Below are 18831 nucleotides of genomic sequence, written 5' to 3' on the forward strand. Positions count from 1 at the left end.
CCTGGAGAAAGTCAAGTCTTTCAGTCTGACCTCCCTCACAGGGTGTTATGAGGATAAAATGGAGAGAAGGGAGAACCAATTATTCTTGAGCTCATTGGAGAAAAGGTGGGGTATACATTTAATCAATCAATCAATCAATATGTGCTTAGGACTGCAGTCTTAGACTCCTTTAATTGGAAATGTTTATATTCAGTATTATTTTCTGATAAATTAGTTTTGAATAATTGAATCTATGCCCCACTTTTTAACCAAAAGCACATGAAGCTTATGTTTATTTAACTATATTGTATATTAGACTAACAAATCAACCAATTATTATAAATAACATTTAATTGTTTATTGTTTTTGCTGTTTTCATTTGTTGTGTTAAGATATTATGCCAATGTGGATGTATTGACATATATGTTACCTGCCCCCCCTTTGATGGTCGGTTGTTTGGGTTACTTTGACTCAACTATGTTGTTGGAAAAGTGACATAAGATTTTAAATCAAATCAAAATAATGCACGTTGCCACCTTTTCTCAGACACAGGTTGAGAGAACTATGCTCAGAACACTGCAGAGTGTTTCCCCTCTTACTCAAACCACAGCCAACAAATGCAGGCAGCCAGGGTTAGACGGGTTTTCAGTCAAGCGTTTAAAGAAATAATTAACCTCTGATATCTATTGGTATAATTATATACTCCACTAGGCTGATTATACCCACTATCTTATACAATGATTTTGGTACCAACCCACCCCCTCCCTTCCAGATGGGTCTCTCAGAGACTGAATAACATTTCTGCTTTGCATTTTAATGAGAATGTGCCCATGTGACTCTCTTTCTGTATTTAATACAAATTGGTTTCCATATGATGAAAGAAGGGCACAGCATTATATCGCTGCACTCTTTTCAGGCTAGAAAATCAATCTTTGATGAAATAGAACCACATTTAGATTATTTCACATGTGTGACTTGCAACAAAATATTGCTCCTGTTTCAGGGTTCCAAGCAGACAACTATGTCCTCTTGTAGGATACTACATTTGGTTTCCCCACTTTTCTGTTTCCTGCCTCTGCCTGCCCCCAACCCCAGCAGAGCATCAGCATTACAGTCACTGAGCATGCTCAGACAACATTTGGCTGGTTCGCCCCCCCCTCAGTTTCTCCTAATTTTTTGTGTACTTCTTCAAAGGTTGTGGTTTCTTGGAGCCTGCTGGTGCTTCCCATCTGTGCCTGGTCAGTGTGGTTTTTGCTCATTCATTCATTGGCGATCACTCGTGGCTGAGTAAGATTGTCTTCCAAGATAAGGTCTTTAATGGTGGGTCCATAAGTGACTGTGGAGGCCAGTTCTGGATCCAAACAGCTACACAGGGATCCACACTCACCTAATGAGTCCATTATTAGTACTGTGGTTCCCAAACTTTTTTTCCCCATAGGACCAGTTGAAAATCACTGATGGCCTTGGTGGACCACTTAAAAATGATTTTGAGGCCGGTTGTAGCAAGTGTAATGCACTGTGCTAGGTGCAGTATGATTTGTAATTGTATTTTTATTGCTTCTTTTCTTTCTTATATTGTATTACAGTTTGCATTCCATAGAATTCAATTTGTCATACAATAAAACACAATAAGAAGCAATAAAATACAATTAAAAATCAATTTGAATATTTAATGTGGACATGCCGCAGAGCACCTGAATAAAGCTCATGGACTACTAGTGGTCCATGGACCACAGTGTGAGAATCTCTAGTAAATAGGATTCTACTTTGCAGAACCTTTTATAAATCTAGGGTGACTAACATTCACTCAGAGTAGACCCATGGAAATTAATTTCAATGGATCTATTCTAAATAATAGTTAGGTGAAAACCAGCCCTAGGGCCTTGCTGTTCTATGCACATAATCCTTGGAAGTATAGCTGCCGCCTTTTTCCTGACAGATGCGTTATCCCACTGAAAGCAGCCCTCTGAAAACCATGATGTAAATAGTAGCCAAATGAATAAATAGCTGCACAACAGATGAAAATTCAACAAGCACAGCTTTCCCATTATTGCAATCTCCATGCTAAGCAAAGCTATTCCTATTAGTAAATCTGCCCATCACATAGAGCTTGCTTGGGGGGAAAAGGTGACAACCTTAGCTCGATGTTCAACTGTATACATATCAATAAGGGCCTTGCTGGATCAGGACAACAAATCCATCTAGTCCAGGGAAGAGGAAACTGTGGCCCACCAGATGTGGCTGGACTATTACTCCCATGATCCCTGACCATTGGTCATGCTGACTGAGTCTGATGGAGCACGTCTAATGAAGGGCCACAGGTTCTCCATCTCTGATCTAGGTGAACACCCTGCTTCTGCCCGGGATAACTAAATGCTTCTGGGAAGTCCACAAACAGAGCTTCAGCACAACAGTCCTTCTCTGTTGCTTCCTCGCAAATACCAAACATTCAGTGACATATTGCCATTGACAGATCTAGCCTCCTCAGTGAATCTGTCTAATTCCACTAGTGTCCAGTTAAACTAGTGGCCATCACTACAGCTTGTGACAGTGAACTATGTAAATTAGTTATGCAACTGATGAACTTGAATTTGCCAGCTTGGGACATCTATCCCTTATCTATGGCTTAATACTAGTTTTACAGTACTCTGATATCAAATGCAAAGATGTATCACTGAACACTAAAGTCGGGATCATTCAGACCATGGTATTCCCAATCTCTATGTATGGATGTGAAAGTTGGACAGTGAAAAAAACGGATAAGAGAAAAATCAACACATTTGAAATGTGGTGTTGGAGGACAGCTTTGCGCATACTACGAAAAAGACAAATAACTGAGTGTTAGAACAAATTAAACTAGAACTGTCACTAGAAGCTAAAATGATGAAACTGAGGTTATCATACTTTGGACACATAATGAGAAGACCATGATTCACTAGAAAAGATGATAATGCTGGGGAAAACAGAAGTAGAAAAAGAGGAAGGTCAAACAAGAGATGGATTGATTCCATAAAGGAAGCCACAGACCTGAACTTACAAGATCTGAACAGGGTGGTTCATGACAGATGCTCTTGGAGGTCGCTGATTCATAGGGTTGCCATAAGCTGTAATTGACTTGAAGGCACATTACAAGTACTCTGATAGGAGATGGCCAAAGAGAAGGTTGTAGTAGTCATGGTTGAAAGATGACCAGAGCTTTAGCAAAGGGAACAAGGAGAGATGGGTGGTGGGGCTTTTTTGTTTTTGTTTTTTGCAAACCTGTTTTTGAGATTTTGTTTATATTTCTGTTTTCTGCTCCTTGCGTCTCTTAATATATAGAACAGTAATATAGCCAAACATACACTTACACAGTAGGGCAGGTTTACGTACAACCATAGTATTGTTGATTTAGAGTTGTTTTATTTCCCATTGTGTTTCAATCCATATATTGAACCAGCCTTCCACAACCTGGTGACCTCCCTGAAGTGGGAAGTGTAGTCTAAAACATCTGAAGGTCACCAGGCTGTATTGAACAATGAGGAAAACTAAAGGACAGATTGAAATACACAGTATAAGCTACTTAGAATTAGAATCCCTAGACCTTTTAATTTGGATTTTATCTTTGTAAAACTTATCCTCAGTGTACAGGTTTTACAAGATCTAGTAATCTAGTTATCATATATGGAACGAGAAATGCCAGATGTCCGAGTTAGATTTAGAAAGGGAAGAGGTACCAGAGAGCATACTGCGAACATACGTTGCATAATGGAACAGACCAAGGAATTTCAGAAAAAAAATCACCCTGTACTTTATAGATTACAGCAAAGCTTTTGATTGTGTAGATCACAAAAAACTACGGAATGTTTTAAAAGAAATGGGGGTGCCACAGCATCTGATTGTTTTGATGCTCAACCTATACTCTGGATAAGAGGCTACTGTAAGGACAGAATACGGAGAAACCGATTGGTTCCTCATCGGAAAGGGTGTGAGACGGGTGTATTTTATCACTCTATTTGTTTAATCTATATGCAGAACATATCATATGGAAAGCAGGATTGGACCAAGAAGAAGGAGGTGTGAAAATTGGAGGGAGAAATATCTTTTTTTTTTTTTTCAATAATTTTTATTCAGATTTTCATAAAACATACAAGACAAAATCATAAAACATTCAAAGACAAAAAACAAAATCAAAAATAGTTAAACAAAAAGAAAAAAAGAAAAAAAAAAACAAAAATAAAAAATAAAGAGTAAAATATTGACTTCCCATTTGTCAAAGATCAAATCAGTTATAAGTCTATAATATATAACAATCCTGTCTCTTAAGTCATATTATAAAATCACTTTCCTCCAGTAGTTATCTTACTTAATCATCAAATCTCATAAACATTACTTTATTCTTTCCACAAAAAGTCAAAGAGAGGTTTCAATTCTTTAAGAAATATATCTATCAATTTTTTTTTCCAGATAAGCATATCGATTAATCCATCTCATTACTAATTATGATAATCTTATTGTCATAACCATAGTCAAAATAAACATTTCAATTAATCCATCACATCAGAATCTGTTAGGTTCAATAATTTCAGTAGCCATTGTTCTATTATCTCTATTAGTTCCATTTTCCATCTTCCATCTTCAGTAGTCTTGTTAAGTCCAGTAATTTCAATATCCAATCTTCCATTATCAGTATTCCATAATAATCTTGCTGTCAAAGCCATAGTCATATAGTAAGAGTCTGATGGGGATTACCTCTATCCCAAATATTTTCTTGCCATCCATTCTGAATAGGTTGCTGAAATACTGCTGTAAAATCATATCTCTGTTCTTTTTTTCAAAATACACTGGGTCATCTCTTAAAAGTTTTTCCATTGTCACATGGCTGCAGTTAATTCCATAGATTTTCTCTATATTGGGCTCCATCACATCATTCCAGTCCAGAAGATTATCCATGCCATTGATAACTTTATCTCTAGAATCTTCATTCATTTCTTCAGAGATAACATTGAGTTCCAAACAATAGATTTTATTTCTAAAGTCCATAGACTCCAAATCTTGTTCCTGTTCCACGTTGGTTCCAATCTCCGGGATCTCCTCTCTCACAGGGACCCCTATTCCAGTCTCCAGGGTCACCTCTCTCACAGGGACCCCTGTTCCAATCTCTGGGGTCTCCTCTCTCACAGGGACCCCTTCCAGGGTCACCTCTCTCACAGGGACCCTTATATCTTTAATCTCCTGCTTCATTTTACTCAATTCAATTTTCATTATCTCAATCTCATCCATTATTTTCTGAAACATAGTTATTTCCAGATTTTCAGCCACTTTCTTAATTGCCATTTTAAAAGAAAAATATAGGAAAACCACTTCTTATTTCAGCAACAATTGGGTTAATACTCCAAACTTGGTGACATCACAGTATAAACAGAGCAGACAGCCTTATCTCTCCAATAGTTAAGTAAACAAAATGCAGTTCCCAGGATCGAAACAATTAATGGCAATCGTCAAGAAACAGATTCGTCAAAATAAAATAGACCAAAAAGAGAGTAGTCTCAAAACAGTATAATATTTTTCAAAATAAAAATCTGGAATAGAAATCCCTCTTCTGTGTGTATCTTTAGAATGCAAATCCAGGACAGCTTTTTGCAACAAAAACAGAGATAAGCTATTAATTAGTGCGTAGCAGAGAGAAGTTACGGCTCCCCAGTGAGATGTCAAAAACTGATCAATCTGGCAAATCTCTTTTAAACAGCAACAATTTAAGTCAAGTAAAAGAAAAATATAGAAAGAAGGGTGCTTGCCTGTTAGTGCGTTCTCTCTTAGAAGATAAGGTGAACGTTCGCTTTATCAGATAGAGCTTGCTGTTAAAAATCCGTCCCACCTTCGTCGGCTGGACCTCGTCCCATAAATTAATGAGATCTGGTCGTCCCAACAAAAATAGGCTTTGAGGTTAATCTCTTCGTTTCTCCCTACCCGGGAGAAGTTTAATCAGTCAAAAAAAAGAGAAAAAACTGACTGATATATCTGAATAAGCTTCTTTTGAGGCAGGAGCCCGTCTCAAAAGCAGGCACAGGCTAAGTCACCCTTCCCGGAAGTCTCACCCTTCCCGGAAGTCCGAAAATTGGAGGGAGAAATATCAATAATTTAAGATATGCAGACGATACCAGACTACTAGCAGAAACCAGTAATGATTTGAAACAAATACTGATGAAAGTTAAAGAGGAAAGCACAAAAGCAGGACTACAGCTGAACGTCAAGAAGACTAAAGTAATGACAACAGAGGATTTATGTAACTTTAAAGTCAACAATGAGGACATTGAACACATCAAGGATTATCAAAATCTTGGTGCAGCCATTAACCAAAATGGAGATACTAGTCAAGAAACCAAAAGAGGGTTAGGACTGGGGAAGGTAGCTATGAGAGAACTAGAAAAGGTCCTCAATTGCAAAGATGTATCACTGAACACCAAAGTAAGGATCATTCAGACCATGGTATTCCCGATCTCTATGTATGGATGTGAAAGTTGGATGGTGAAAAAGATGGATAAGAGAAAAATCAACTGTAGTGTTGGAAGAGAGCTTTGCGGATACCATGGACCATGAAAAAGACAAATAACTGGGTGTTAGAACAAATTAAACCAGAACCATCACTAGAAGCTAAAATGATGAAACTGAGGTTATCATACTTTGGATACATAATGAGAAGATCTGATTCACTAGAAAAGACAATAATGCTGGGAAAACAAGGGAGTAGAAAAAGAGGAAGACCAAACAAGACATGGATTGATTCCATAAAGGAAGCCACAGACCTGAACTTACAAGATCTGAACAGGGTGGCTTATAACAGATGCTATTGGAGGTTGCAGATTCATAGGGTCGCCATAAGTCATAATCAACTTGAAGGCACATAACAACAACAATCATACTTAGGGTAGGTGAAACTGACCGGGGGGGGGGATGGGGAGAGGAGGAGGAGAGAAGGAAGGGCAGAGGGGACGTGGGGGAGGGGAGCAGGCAAGAGGGGGAGGGGAGAGGAGGGAGAGGGCAGGTAAGATCATTTGCATGCTTATTGAGTTCAGTGGGATTTACTCCCATGGAATCATGCTTAGGATAGGGGAAACTGACCATGTGGGGGGGAGGAGAGAGAGAGGGCTGGAGTGGGCAGGGCAGCAGGAAGAAGGAAGAGGGGAGGGGAGGAAGAAGGGAGGAGGAAGGGAGAGGAGAGGGGAAGGAGAGAGGGGGAAGGTAAGAGAGGGGTAGGGGGTAGGGAAAAGGGGTCTGATCATTTGCACGCTTATTGAGTTCAATGGGATTTACTCCTGTGCAATCATGTTTAGAATAGGTAAAACTGACCATGGAGGAGGGGGAAGGAGAGGGAGGGAATTGGAAGGGGATAAGATGGGGATGGGGAGGAAGGGGTGAAGGAGGCGGGAGGGAAAGGCAAAAGGAAAGGTATAGGTCGGAGGTAGGATAGGGCATGGTTGATCATTTGCATGCTTTTCAGTTCAGTGGGATTTACGTCTGTTGAATCATGCTTAGGAAAGGTGAAACTGACTTGGGGGAGGGGCATGGAGGGGGAGAAAAGGGGAGGAAGGGTATGGGTAGGAAGTTGGTGGGGAGAGGGAGGGGGAGGAGATTGGGTAGGTGGGCACTGGGCAGAAGGAAAGCCCCTTTCCTTTCCAAAGGGAAAACATTGTTACCAGTATAACTGTTTTTCAGAGTTTCCCCCACCTTTTTATTCAGGCACCTTTTTAATCAGCCACCACATTTAAACCCAAAGCTGTCCCTGGCCACATCAACACCAGGCCTTTATTTCACTTTAGACTGTCATGGCTTTCCCCAAATAATCCTGGGGAGTGTAGTTTGTGAAGGGTGCTGAGAGTTGCTAGGAGATGCCCTATTCCTCTCACAGAGCTACAATCCCCAGAAGAGGGGCTGACTGTTAAAACTACTCTGGCCACTGGAGCCCTGTCAGGGAAATAGGAGTCTCCTAACAAGTCTCAGCACCCTTCACAAACTACACTTCCCAGAATTCTTTTGGGGAAGCTATGGCTGTCTAAAGTGAAATAAATGTCTGGCGTGGGTGTGGCCACCTGATTAGCCAAGCCGAACAGTCTGGCTTTTAGAACACTGATGGTTGGTTCTTAATAGACTTCAATGTTAAATTTCTTAATTAATTAAAACTCAGCCAGGCATGTTTTAACCCTTTAAACTGCAGAAGATGAAGGTCAGAGTATGAGGCAAGGTTAGTAATAGGATTACAGGTACTCTGTGAACATGGCTGATTTTTAATTAATTTCAACAAATTATGAGACCACTGACAGAAAAAAGTCCAACAGGGATCTGGATTTTTTCCTCTTCTTTAACACTTTGAACTCTCGATTCTGAGTGTTTTGTATATCACCATGAAAACGCAGAGGGTTGTTAAGCAAGCGTTTCTGAGTTCAGGACTATTAGGTTTTGTAAGATTTTATTTGAATGAGCTTATGGGGAGAAGCAGAATGGCATGAAGGGTATTTTCAATTTAACATTGCAGAATGTGAAAAATCCATGCTAGCTATAGTATAGAGCCACTCTCATGGCTGTATAACAAGTACCTTTAAAAACTAGTTACTGTATGAAACATAAACCTTACTCCATGGGTTGTGAAAACTGTGGCCATCCTGATGTTGCAGACTCCCAGCACACATCAGCCCAAGTCAGCATGGTCAATGGTCAGGAATGATGGGAATTGTAGTCAAACAGCTGGACAGCCACAGGTTCTCCATCCCTGCTGTAATCTGACGCATATTTCATAGGGATGAAGCCCCATTAATCTCAGTAGGAATTACCTCTGAATCAACACAGTTAGGACTACATAATACATATATTATGTGTCTATGTATATATGTGTGTGTGTGTGTACACACACATACACCTCCCCATAATATAGTAAATGCCATATCTTGTATTTGACATTATGCAAAATCCACAACAAAGTACCTTTATAAATTTTCTGAAAGTGTCTACCAAGAAACAACTTATCATTTTTTCCATTTACTCTATATTTTTTCTGCCCTTCCCCCCGACAATCCTAGTACAGTGTATAGTTACCCCACTCCTCATTTTATCCTAACAACCCTGTGAGATAGGTTGAACTGAGAGGTAGACTAGTCCAAGGTCACCCAGCAAGTTTCATGGCTGAGTAGATTTGAACCAGGTGCTCCAGACCAAAATGGAAATGGACTGCCTTCAAGTCAATTCCGACTTCTGGCTACCCTATGAATAGGGTTTTCATGGTAAACAGTATTCAGAGGTGGTTTACCATTGCCTTCCTCTGAGGCTGAGAGGCAGTGACTGGCCCACGGTCACCCAGTGTGCTTCATGGCTGTGTGAAGATTCAAACCCTGGTCTCCCAGGTCGTAGTCCAACACCCTAACCAATACACCACACTGGCTCTCGTGCTCCAGACCAAGTCTCACCCTATTATGCTGCACTGATTCTCTGGTCCATGTTTCTCCTATGTTCCTGATTTTAACCCACATGCATTTGTTTCCATACTCTTTGCAGACAGTCTTCCTCTGAAATATCTGTTGCTGTTCTGTCCCATAGCTACTTCAATTTTAGGTGTTTCTAAGAGAGTAACTCACTCCATCTTTTTCCTGCATTAATATATATTCTCCATACATTTGCTTTCTCTCTTGTGCTTCTCCTCCATTAGGTATAAAATACATCTTCCTAAGTTCCACAGGAATCATGCTTTATCTATGAGACAATTTTTATTATGATTACCAATACTGACAGTTTTCTTTGGAGGCATCATAATTGGATGCTGTCTGTCTGATGAAGATCTTTCTGCCAGCTCAGTCCACATAATTGCACAGTTCCACTTTATGTGCAACAAAATGTCACGTGTAAATAGACCTTTTGTGTACTTTAAGCTATGAGATATCTTTTGAAATAGAGAAGGTTCCCTGTTCACCTGGTGTTCTCTCAGTTTTTTCATTATGAAAATACTGGAAAAGCCTTGGCCTCTACATCTGCCATTTTATTACAAACTTCACCATATTACATAATGACTCCATTACTTATAAGGTCTATTATCCTATTAAAACCATTATTTTTTCAAAGCTGAAGTATCCCCCAGCATTTGTTTTGCTTCTAAGTAGTTAAGTGTTTTTGTTTTATCTTCATTCATTCAAATATATACACATACACATATATACACATCCACTTACCAATTAACAATGCTTTTTACACAGCTAGTTTTGTTTTCTAACAGAGCTCATTCTGAAGCTATTCATGGTCTATCCAGAAACCAGTGAGATAAGGCTACAATCTTTCATAAAGCTTTACAATGTAGATTATATTAGGTATACTCATCCCCCCCCGCTATTCTCCTTTGGAACATTTTATATGAAATCACGATTTTTCAAAGTTAGTAATCAGTTTTGCCACTAAATTAGTGTTGTGTCTGGGATATAAAAACTGCCAAAGAAGAGATGAGAAGAAAAATAGTGATCAAGGTGAAACATTTATTTTGAAAGGTTGCTATTCAGTCCGTTTACAAAATTGTTTAGCTTATTCCATTATTCTAAAATACAGTTTAAAATGGTAACAGAGTTTGTAATCAACACACCTAGCAATTTCAAGGGATATTTCTATCCTACAGCCTGCATTGAGCTTGGCTCACCATACAATCAGTCCATGTTTTTTAGTATGTATGATGCTTCCAGCTATGCTTGTTATGTGTTCATACACATACATCTTTCCAGGCGCTAGTTACTTGAAGTGCATTTTTCTGTATGATGGGAAAGCATCTTACATGCCCCAAACCAAACTTCAGTCTCAGAAATACATGTGCAAACCAACCTGATTTTTAGGTTCTGTAGAAGAAACTTTTAAAAAAAGTAGAAAAAAATTCCTGAGTATTCTCCTAATTCCGCATCTTTTATGTTAAAACCACAACTTTCTGAAGGCATTCAAACCTACAGAATTAATCCTGAGACCTGTAACTGTTAACACTAGGGAGGTTTAATGCAGTTGGCTCTCCCCACACACTTGCCTCCTCCACTATGGGCAGATGAGATTCCTTAATAGCAATAAAAACAAAATTCCAACTGCAGAGCAATTTTGACGATGCCAAGAGGAAATAAGCACCAGCTCTGAAAGCCTACTCTCAAAAACCCTTTCATGAGTGATGGCCTCAAGGAAGGCCTTGCTTGTGACAATTCCTAGCTGCTTGAGAGGTAAACTGGTTGTGGGCATCTCTTCCCACAGGCAGGTTCTGGCTGACCATTGCTCTAGCTTATGGAGCTTTCTCATGCAGATAGAAAAGGTTTTATGCAATGTTTGCACAAGGAGAGGATGGAATCCTCAGTCCAAACTTCACCCAGAGTGCCACACCATCTGCACTGCTCTGAAAACAATCACTCCCATTAGTTTCAGAGCACCAAGTCAAGCCAAGATCCTTTGAAGCAAGGACATTTGATTCAGTATGGGAGGCAGGACAGATTGGTTTGCCAGCTCTGTAGAATGTGGGTCAGGCAAATGCAATACCCAAGCCAGGTCTGTCCCAAAGGAAGCAAAGACATTAGAGACCAGAGGCCCAATAGAGTCCAGAAAGGGGAAAGAACTCCCAACATAGTGCTGACGCAGCAAATAAACCCCTTAAAGCAGGGGGATGCGGGTTGGCTCCCAAAGTCGCCGAGCCAAGTTACATGCTTGCTGGATCACAAACTCAGTTGGCATGATGCCCAAGTGGATAGTCAGCAGCTCATAGCACTTCACTACTTCGTTTGTATGATTCCTGCTGTAGTAGCGGAGCAATTTCCTGCACGGGAGAGACAGTGGTTGGGAAATTAATAATAGCATGTGGGAAGAAGGCAAAGCTGGGATAAGGAGAGTTCCAAAGAGCCTCCCTGGTCCAGCCAGCAGAAGCCAAAAGAGGTGCACCTCTAATCTACAGACAGTAGAGCAAAAGCTGCTGAAGCACATGGGTGTAATCCAAGGCAGGTTAAAGACTCATGGTGCTCCTCCCCAGCTTATTTATTTATTACATTTATATACCGCCCCATAGCCAAAGCTCTCTCTTATAGTGAGCCACATGTTTATAAGCCAGAGGCTAGAGTTACAAAGCTCCTAACTTCTCATCATCCCCAGCCAGCAGGACCAGCAGTCAAGAGATGATGGGATTTGTAGTCCTGCAACATCTGGAGAGCTACAGCTTCCCCATCCCTGGCTTAGTCAATCCCTGAACGAGATAAAACAACTACAGACATTCTAACGAGATTATAGGCAGCACCTTGTAGAACTGTGTGCTATTCAGTGTTAGGATGAGAAAAGGCAAGGTAATGGCTGAGCTATAAGCATTGTCCTCCTTATACAGCCAACATGGATCTTTTGGCCGGAGTCCCTCTCCAAACCCCTCCCACACTCAGTGGTATCAGCGGAGCTGGAATCTTTACTTACCTGTAGTAGTCACCAGCCAATGTCCCAATGGGGGCCGAATCATCAGAAAGCACCGGCAGTTCTGTAACCTCCAGCCTGTAGCCCTGCAGAGACATGGTAGCAGAAAGTAGATGACAGAAAGAAGATGGCTGGGATCAAGACTCATATTGACTTTTGTGGGTGCATGCATTCTCAGGCTGCTTAAAGGCAAAAGGTCTTCAGCCCATACTATCCACACCATGGCAATGAAGACTATGCACTACATTTGTATCCTGTCCTTCCTCCTAAAGTATCACTTGTAGCCTCAAATCAGCCCTAATAGGTTAGGCTGAGAATGTATGCAAGGCCAGCTCAAGTGATTGTAGCCAAGTGGTCATTTGAGCCCAGGAGTCTTACATCCAGAGTGAGCACTGTAGACACTACATCTTCCTGACTTCTTAGGAAACTGCAACAGATCTTCCCATCCCACCTTTCCTCTCAGCTTCAAGCTCTTGCACATACCAGCTCATTCTCAAACCAAAGAAAGTAGGTGCAATAGTAGTCTCCGTCCCGGACTGTCACTGTGGTGTAGCCCTTCTGCAAGTAGCTTCGAGCCAGGGCCACCAGTGACCATACCTGTAGAGGAAGGGGCATGGAAGGCAAGGTGTAGCATGCATCAGAGCCATCCCCACCTCCATGATCTCACTTTCTGAGCTCCTAACCCCCATTCCCAGATTCTTTGTCTCCCCCACAACTCCTATCACATTCACACATACCAACCTGTAGGCCACCTACTATCTTTCATTACACAATGAAAATTCTGCAACCACAGGAGGGAAGACAGAGACTCTACATGGGCTGGGGAACATTTACCTTCTGCTTAATGAAGGCAGGCAGAGGCCCCTTGCCTAGCTCTGAAGAAGAGTCCTCTGCCACAACAAGCGATGGAGCCACCATCTGTCCCACTGTGCGGTCCACATAGATGAAGTGCACGAGTCCTGGGAAATCCTCCAGGTATGTGGATGGTGGCAAGTTAAGGGCAGGGTTGGAGAGAAGGATGCTTCTTCCTCTTAGTTTTGCACTAGGGTAGCCCTAAGTGGCAGCCCTACACTTACCCTCCCCACAGAAACCTTCAGAGCAACATTTGGAATCAAGAGCCCCATCCCTACTTCTCTTGGCACTGATCCAAGTGAATGGTGGAAATTTTCCCCAACCCCTTTTGAGACCTTAACATTTGTTTCAGGACAAAAGTACTTTCCTGATCTCCTGGTACAACTGGAGAGTCTTCCCCAGCATGGTGGTTTCTAACAGGGGCCTGCTTTGGATACCTATGGAACTCCAGAAGTGGAACTACCCTCAACATCCACCTGCTCCAGCCCTGTACCTAAGTCAAGTGTTGCACATGGTCCTGTTTTGAAGGAGGGAGGAGGAAAACATTGAGCTCCTAGTCCCACAATCACTTCTCTAGAGTTTCTCCATTTCCCCTGAAAGACTTTCAGCATCACCAAGCAACATGGGAGGGTAGACAGGATGGGGCCAGTAAAAACGGAAGGATATGACACCATGGTGACATTGCGTTTGCTCTTCACTAGCAGGAAATCCCTCCAGTCTTGGAGCATGTCCCTGCCAACAAAAGGGTGGAACAAGGAGTGAGTTAAAGGGCCAGTGGCTTTATGAACACATGGCTTTGTTGTCCTTGCAGTAAGAGGTAGTTGGTTTGGAAACCAGAATTCCCAACTCCACCCTGGAAAAAGGGCAGCATACTTTTCAATGCCCCTGCTTTTTTTTCCTTTGTAGGCTACTATTACGGGGAGAACTGGGTACTAGACCCAAATATACATGGGGTGGGAAGAGATGGGCATTCAGCAGAGGGCAAGGAACGCTTCTCAGCAGCCATCACAAGGGATGGAGTATGACTGGGGTATACAGAATGGAACAAACATAGATTAGAAGAGAACTGTACTCGAGAAAACCCCAAGGAGACCTTATGGCAGCATTCTTCAGACTTGTAGCTCAACATCTGGGGACCCAACCCCCATAATCCATGACCATTGGCTAAGGTGGCTGGGGGCGATGGGAGCTGAAGTCTAACAAGACCTGGGGTCCCAAGGATGAAGAACACTGCCTTATGAGGGATCCAACAGGAGACACACATCCTCAGATGCACACAATATTACTACTGCAACCTACTATCCTTTGCCTTGTGGTTTCGCCATTGTACTCCACTCACCGAGTCAGCTGCTGTGCCTGGTCCAGGATGTTCTGAGGCAGGCCTTGGGCCCCCGAGGACCCGAGAAAGAGAAGCCGATACACAGCACAGAGCTGCCTCCTGATGCTGCAAAATGCCTGCAGAAGCCTGTGCCAAACACAGAGATCAGCATACCACTAAAACAGAGGTGGGGAACCTTTTCAGCCTGAGGGCTGCATTCCCTCCTGGGGGCTACATGTCAGTAGTGCATGGCGCCAGAGGCAAAAGCGTGAGGAGCAATGAATCTTAAATTTTGCCTTTGGTTCAATAGGCTAGTTTCTACATACATAGATACAACCCCTCTCTGTCCTTCATCCAGACAAGCAAGAGGCATTAGAGTTGAAGGACACGTTCCAGCCAGGCAAATACACTGAAGGATAGGGTTGCCAGGTTCAGGGCCTGAGACTGATCCTGTATCTTTAGGAGAAGAGAAGTCAGCCAAGTGCAGGTGTTCTTGCAACACTAATGGGAAAAACCATAAGGTGGAATTCTCCCTTCTCCCTGCACAACTTTTAAAGATACAGAAGACCTCTTGGTTGCCAGGCCCAGCAACCAAAAAGTCTTCTGTATCTTTAAAAGTTGTGCAGGAGGAAGGGAGAATTCCACCTTGTGGTTTTTCCCATTACAGGGTTGCAAGAACACCTGCACTTGGCTGACTTTCTCTTCTCCTAAAGATACAGGATCAGTCTCAGGCCATGAACCTGGCAACCCTACTGAGGGAGGATGTGAAGCAAGGCTGGTGAAGAACGTGAGTTAGGCAAAGTCCCAAGGGTCAGACAGACCTCGGCCTGAGGTTTCCCATCCCTGCTCTAAAGTATCCCTTATTATGAGAGACAGTTCTGGCTTGGACCTGAATTTTGTCACCTACAAAGTGGATTTGGTCTCTACAAAGGGCTTATCTGCAACACAGTCCCAGAGAGAAAATGGATTCTTTTAAACAGAATGCAGTGGGAATGGTCCCAGAGCAAAAACTACACATCATTTGTATGCCGTCTCTGTCAATATATCTTCTTTGTATGTATAGGTTAACTTCACATTCTTAATCCCCCAGCTTTGTTTCAGCCATTTCCCTGCAACCCCTCCTCTCTCTATTCAATCTGAATCTTCTTCTCTTCTGCTGTTTCTCAAGCCGCTTTTTCAAATGCACCCCAAACCTTTCCCCTTCAGCTACCAATTAGGCTAATACTGTAGCAGCATGTCAGGAAGAAGGCCCTGAAGCGAACCCTTCTTTCTGATGTGCTGTTTACTAGGTGCAGGGGAAGCTTTGTTGGTACACACACAAGGGAGATTTTAATCACACATTCTAAGTGGTACAGTCCCAGGAGGTCTACATAATATGCTTTTTTGGTAAATTGGTTGCAATTTTTATCTCATATTTTTGCCCTTCCAAATTTGCCTGCAACCATGTCTCATAGCCGTTATAAAAGATAAACACACACACCGTGCCCCAAATCAAACCAGACAGCAAAGGAGTCTATTCCTTGCTCAGATATAGCAGGGTGAGCAACACAGGACCAGGAATGTTCTCCTTGCCTTACAGCTGTTTAACCATCGGCTTTCTTGTTCCATTACTACAGCACTCACAATCCAAAAGGGCCTCAAGCTTTATGTACCTTCACAAAGTACTCTCCACTTATTTCATTAGTACTATATTTGTATCTCTTTTTCCCTCCAAGAAGCTCAAGGTAAAATGCATGGCTCCCCCCCATCTTTCTATTTTATCCTCACAACAATCCTATGAGGTAGATTAAGGTAAGATATAGTAACTGGCCCAAGGTCACCTAGTGAGTCTGCTGTTATGTGGAAGATCTGAACCTGGTCTCCCTGGTCACTGTCCAACACCACTACACCACACTGGCTCCTGGGCATGATATGAGAATGATACAGGAAGGTATTTCTTAAGATTAAGCAGTCCCCAAGCCCCCACCACACCAGTTCTTACCCCAATCTGTATTCTAATCTCCCATCCAGCCCTGTCAATACTCACTCGCAGAAATTCACAGACTCGTTTCGAGAGAAAGCTCTGTTCTTGAATTCCAGCCAGGCATTCTGCAACTGAGACAGGAAGACAGGGTTGCACCACCAAGGGGCAGCATTGTTTCACCTCTTTGCAGGTCCTGGTCTTATCTTATTTCCCTTCCTGCTCTTGTAAGTGGGGAACTCATCCCATAAACTCATGCCTGTTCCTGGGAGTGTTGGCAGTTGCTCCTGCCTGCCACAATATCACCCATCCCCTCTCAGCTATGTAGCAGGGTGCCTTGGGGAAGTGGAGAAGTCCAGACAGCTCCAGTGTAAGATGGCCAATTCTCACCTGTGGCTCTTGCCCACCCAGCTTCTTGACAAACTTGTCCATTCGATGTCGGAGTTCCAAGAGGAATGGCTGAGAACGCAGAGGTTGCTTATTCTCCTGCCTATCTCTCAGTTTCTTCTCCAGCACCAGAAATCCATCCAGCAGCTGGTAGAGGGAAAGTGCCACATGGGAACTGGGGTTCTGCAGGGCAGAGAAGACATTCAGCAAGATCCAGGCTTGGTGGATATGACATTGTGCTCAAAGGAGCAAGCTCACCTTAGTGAGGAGCACCAGTGAGATCCCTGGCCAGAGGGGAAGACAGTGCATCATGTGGGGCATCATAGGACAGTAGCCTTCCTTCATGTTGGTATCCAGAAAAATTCTTCGTGGGTTGGTACCTGCTGGTGTGGGAGGCCCCAGGAACTGCAGTGAATCCTCAGCCATCTAGGGAGATAGCATGCAGTGGTCATGAAATTAGGATCTAAGCAGCTGTACAACATAATTGGATGAGTGTCTAGGAATCCTTCATGCAAGCAGCTGATCCTTTAACAGGAAAATGAAGCAATGGCTCCATCTACTGGCACTTTTATGAAACATGTAGAGACTGTCAATTTCACAAGTGAAGGACTTGGGGAGGAAATTTGGGCCCAGAGGAAGAGTTCTCCAAGGTCAATCACCCTCCCCTCACTATCCTTTAAGCTAAGAAGGGGCAGTCCTCCTTGCAGCTTAAAGCAAGGGTGAAGAACTTGTGTCCTTCCAGATGTCCTTGGACAATAATAACTTTCATCAGCCCCAGCCGGCATGGCCAACAGGAAGGGGTGATGAGAATTACAGTTGAGCAACACCTGGAGGGCCACAGGTTATCTATTCCTGGCTTAAGGAACTGGGCTCAGAGGACATGCAGTCACAGAGCATGCATCCTCAGAGCCTAATTCTCTGTCCAGGGCAGAGCCCCCTTCACTGCTGAAGGGATCCTGCATGCTTGGGGGCGGCGGCGATTAAGGTCTGAGGACATGCATCACAGACATATGTCTTCTGAACTCAATTCTCTTCCCTGTCATTGGACCCCAAGTCTAACTCCCAATCCCAGCTCCCAGCATGTCTAACTCCCAATCCCAGCTCCCAGCATGTCTAACTCCCAATCCCAGCTCCCAGCATGACTAACTCCCAATCCCAGCTAGCTAACTGCTTGTACCTGCATTTAGCTCTCTCCATTGGGATTCCCCTGGTAGTATAAGGGGAGAGCACCCATGTATAGCGCTGTGTCCCTGCCAGTTTTTCAGGCGTGTATGGGGAGGGAGGGAAAGAGTTGTTCCAACCCTTTTCCTGCAAGCATAGGAGATCTCTAGACTCTCTCTTGCTCATTCTTCTTCCTTTATTTAAGCCCCAAGGTCACACCACCCCCACACACCCTAGTTTGCCAATATAGGGAATGTTAACTTTACTACAGTGTGGTTCAGTGCACTTTATATACAATTATAATGAAGCTATGAGGATGATTAGATGATGCATTTATGGTATGTTAATGGTTTTGCAAAAAGGTGTAAATGGTTACCACAGGATCCATAGTGCTGGAAAGCATAGAAGTAAAGCAAAAGAAAAACATGCGAGTATCATTATGCACATCTCTCATGCAAACTAGGAAGGGTTATCACAGGGGATCCTGAATTACTGCTGCCTTGGAACCTATACCAGCCCTTTAAACTCTCCCTTTGTTGAATGGCTCCTCTTTTTTGTCCAGCTTTCATGATCAGAGTTTCACATTGTCACAGGTGGTGCTTTGCACAGTCTGAGGAAGTAGCTTTCATTCATTTTCCCATCTGTGGGGGACAGCACCACAAGTCTACTGCAAAATTGTAAGTATGATGCTCACAAAAAGCCATGGGGGCAAAGGTGGGGAGGAAAACTGATGAAGGTCAATGTGGTCTGGCTA

General features: G+C 42.8%; 1 protein-coding gene and 1 long non-coding RNA gene across 6 annotated transcripts in view; one reads left to right on the forward strand and one right to left on the reverse strand.

Annotated features, from left to right (window-relative positions):
* The window catches only part of LOC133389162 (uncharacterized), a 21615-nt gene continuing 2784 nt past the window's right edge, over window positions 1-18831 (forward strand). Inside the window, exons 1-2 of the long non-coding RNA XR_009764038.1 lie at window positions 1-105; window positions 18671-18754. This is a non-coding gene — a long non-coding RNA (uncharacterized LOC133389162). The remainder of the gene's footprint in view (window positions 106-18670; window positions 18755-18831) is intronic.
* Window positions 10447-18831, reverse strand: part of HPS1 (HPS1 biogenesis of lysosomal organelles complex 3 subunit 1) — a 21740-nt gene continuing 13355 nt past the window's right edge. For 2 of the 5 annotated variants that reach the window (XM_061636311.1, XM_061636313.1), the window contains 9 exons: window positions 17175-17342; window positions 16920-17099; window positions 16596-16663; window positions 14591-14716; window positions 13915-13983; window positions 13234-13375; window positions 12883-12996; window positions 12403-12485; window positions 10447-11764 (listed from right to left, as the gene is read on the reverse strand). In XM_061636311.1, the coding sequence (XP_061492295.1) occupies window positions 11602-11764; window positions 12403-12485; window positions 12883-12996; window positions 13234-13375; window positions 13915-13983; window positions 14591-14716; window positions 16596-16663; window positions 16920-17099; window positions 17175-17342 (1113 nt within the window). In that variant the 3' untranslated portion in view covers window positions 10447-11601. Of the gene's footprint in view, window positions 11765-12402; window positions 12486-12882; window positions 12997-13233; window positions 13376-13914; window positions 13984-14590; window positions 14717-16595; window positions 16664-16919; window positions 17100-17174; window positions 17343-18831 lie in introns of those variants that run through there. The other 3 variants (XM_061636312.1, XM_061636314.1, XM_061636316.1) reach the window with 3 other exon arrangements.

The sequence above is a fragment of the Rhineura floridana genome, chromosome 7 (genome assembly GCF_030035675.1).
Source record: "Rhineura floridana isolate rRhiFlo1 chromosome 7, rRhiFlo1.hap2, whole genome shotgun sequence".
NCBI lineage: Eukaryota > Metazoa > Chordata > Lepidosauria > Squamata > Rhineuridae > Rhineura > Rhineura floridana.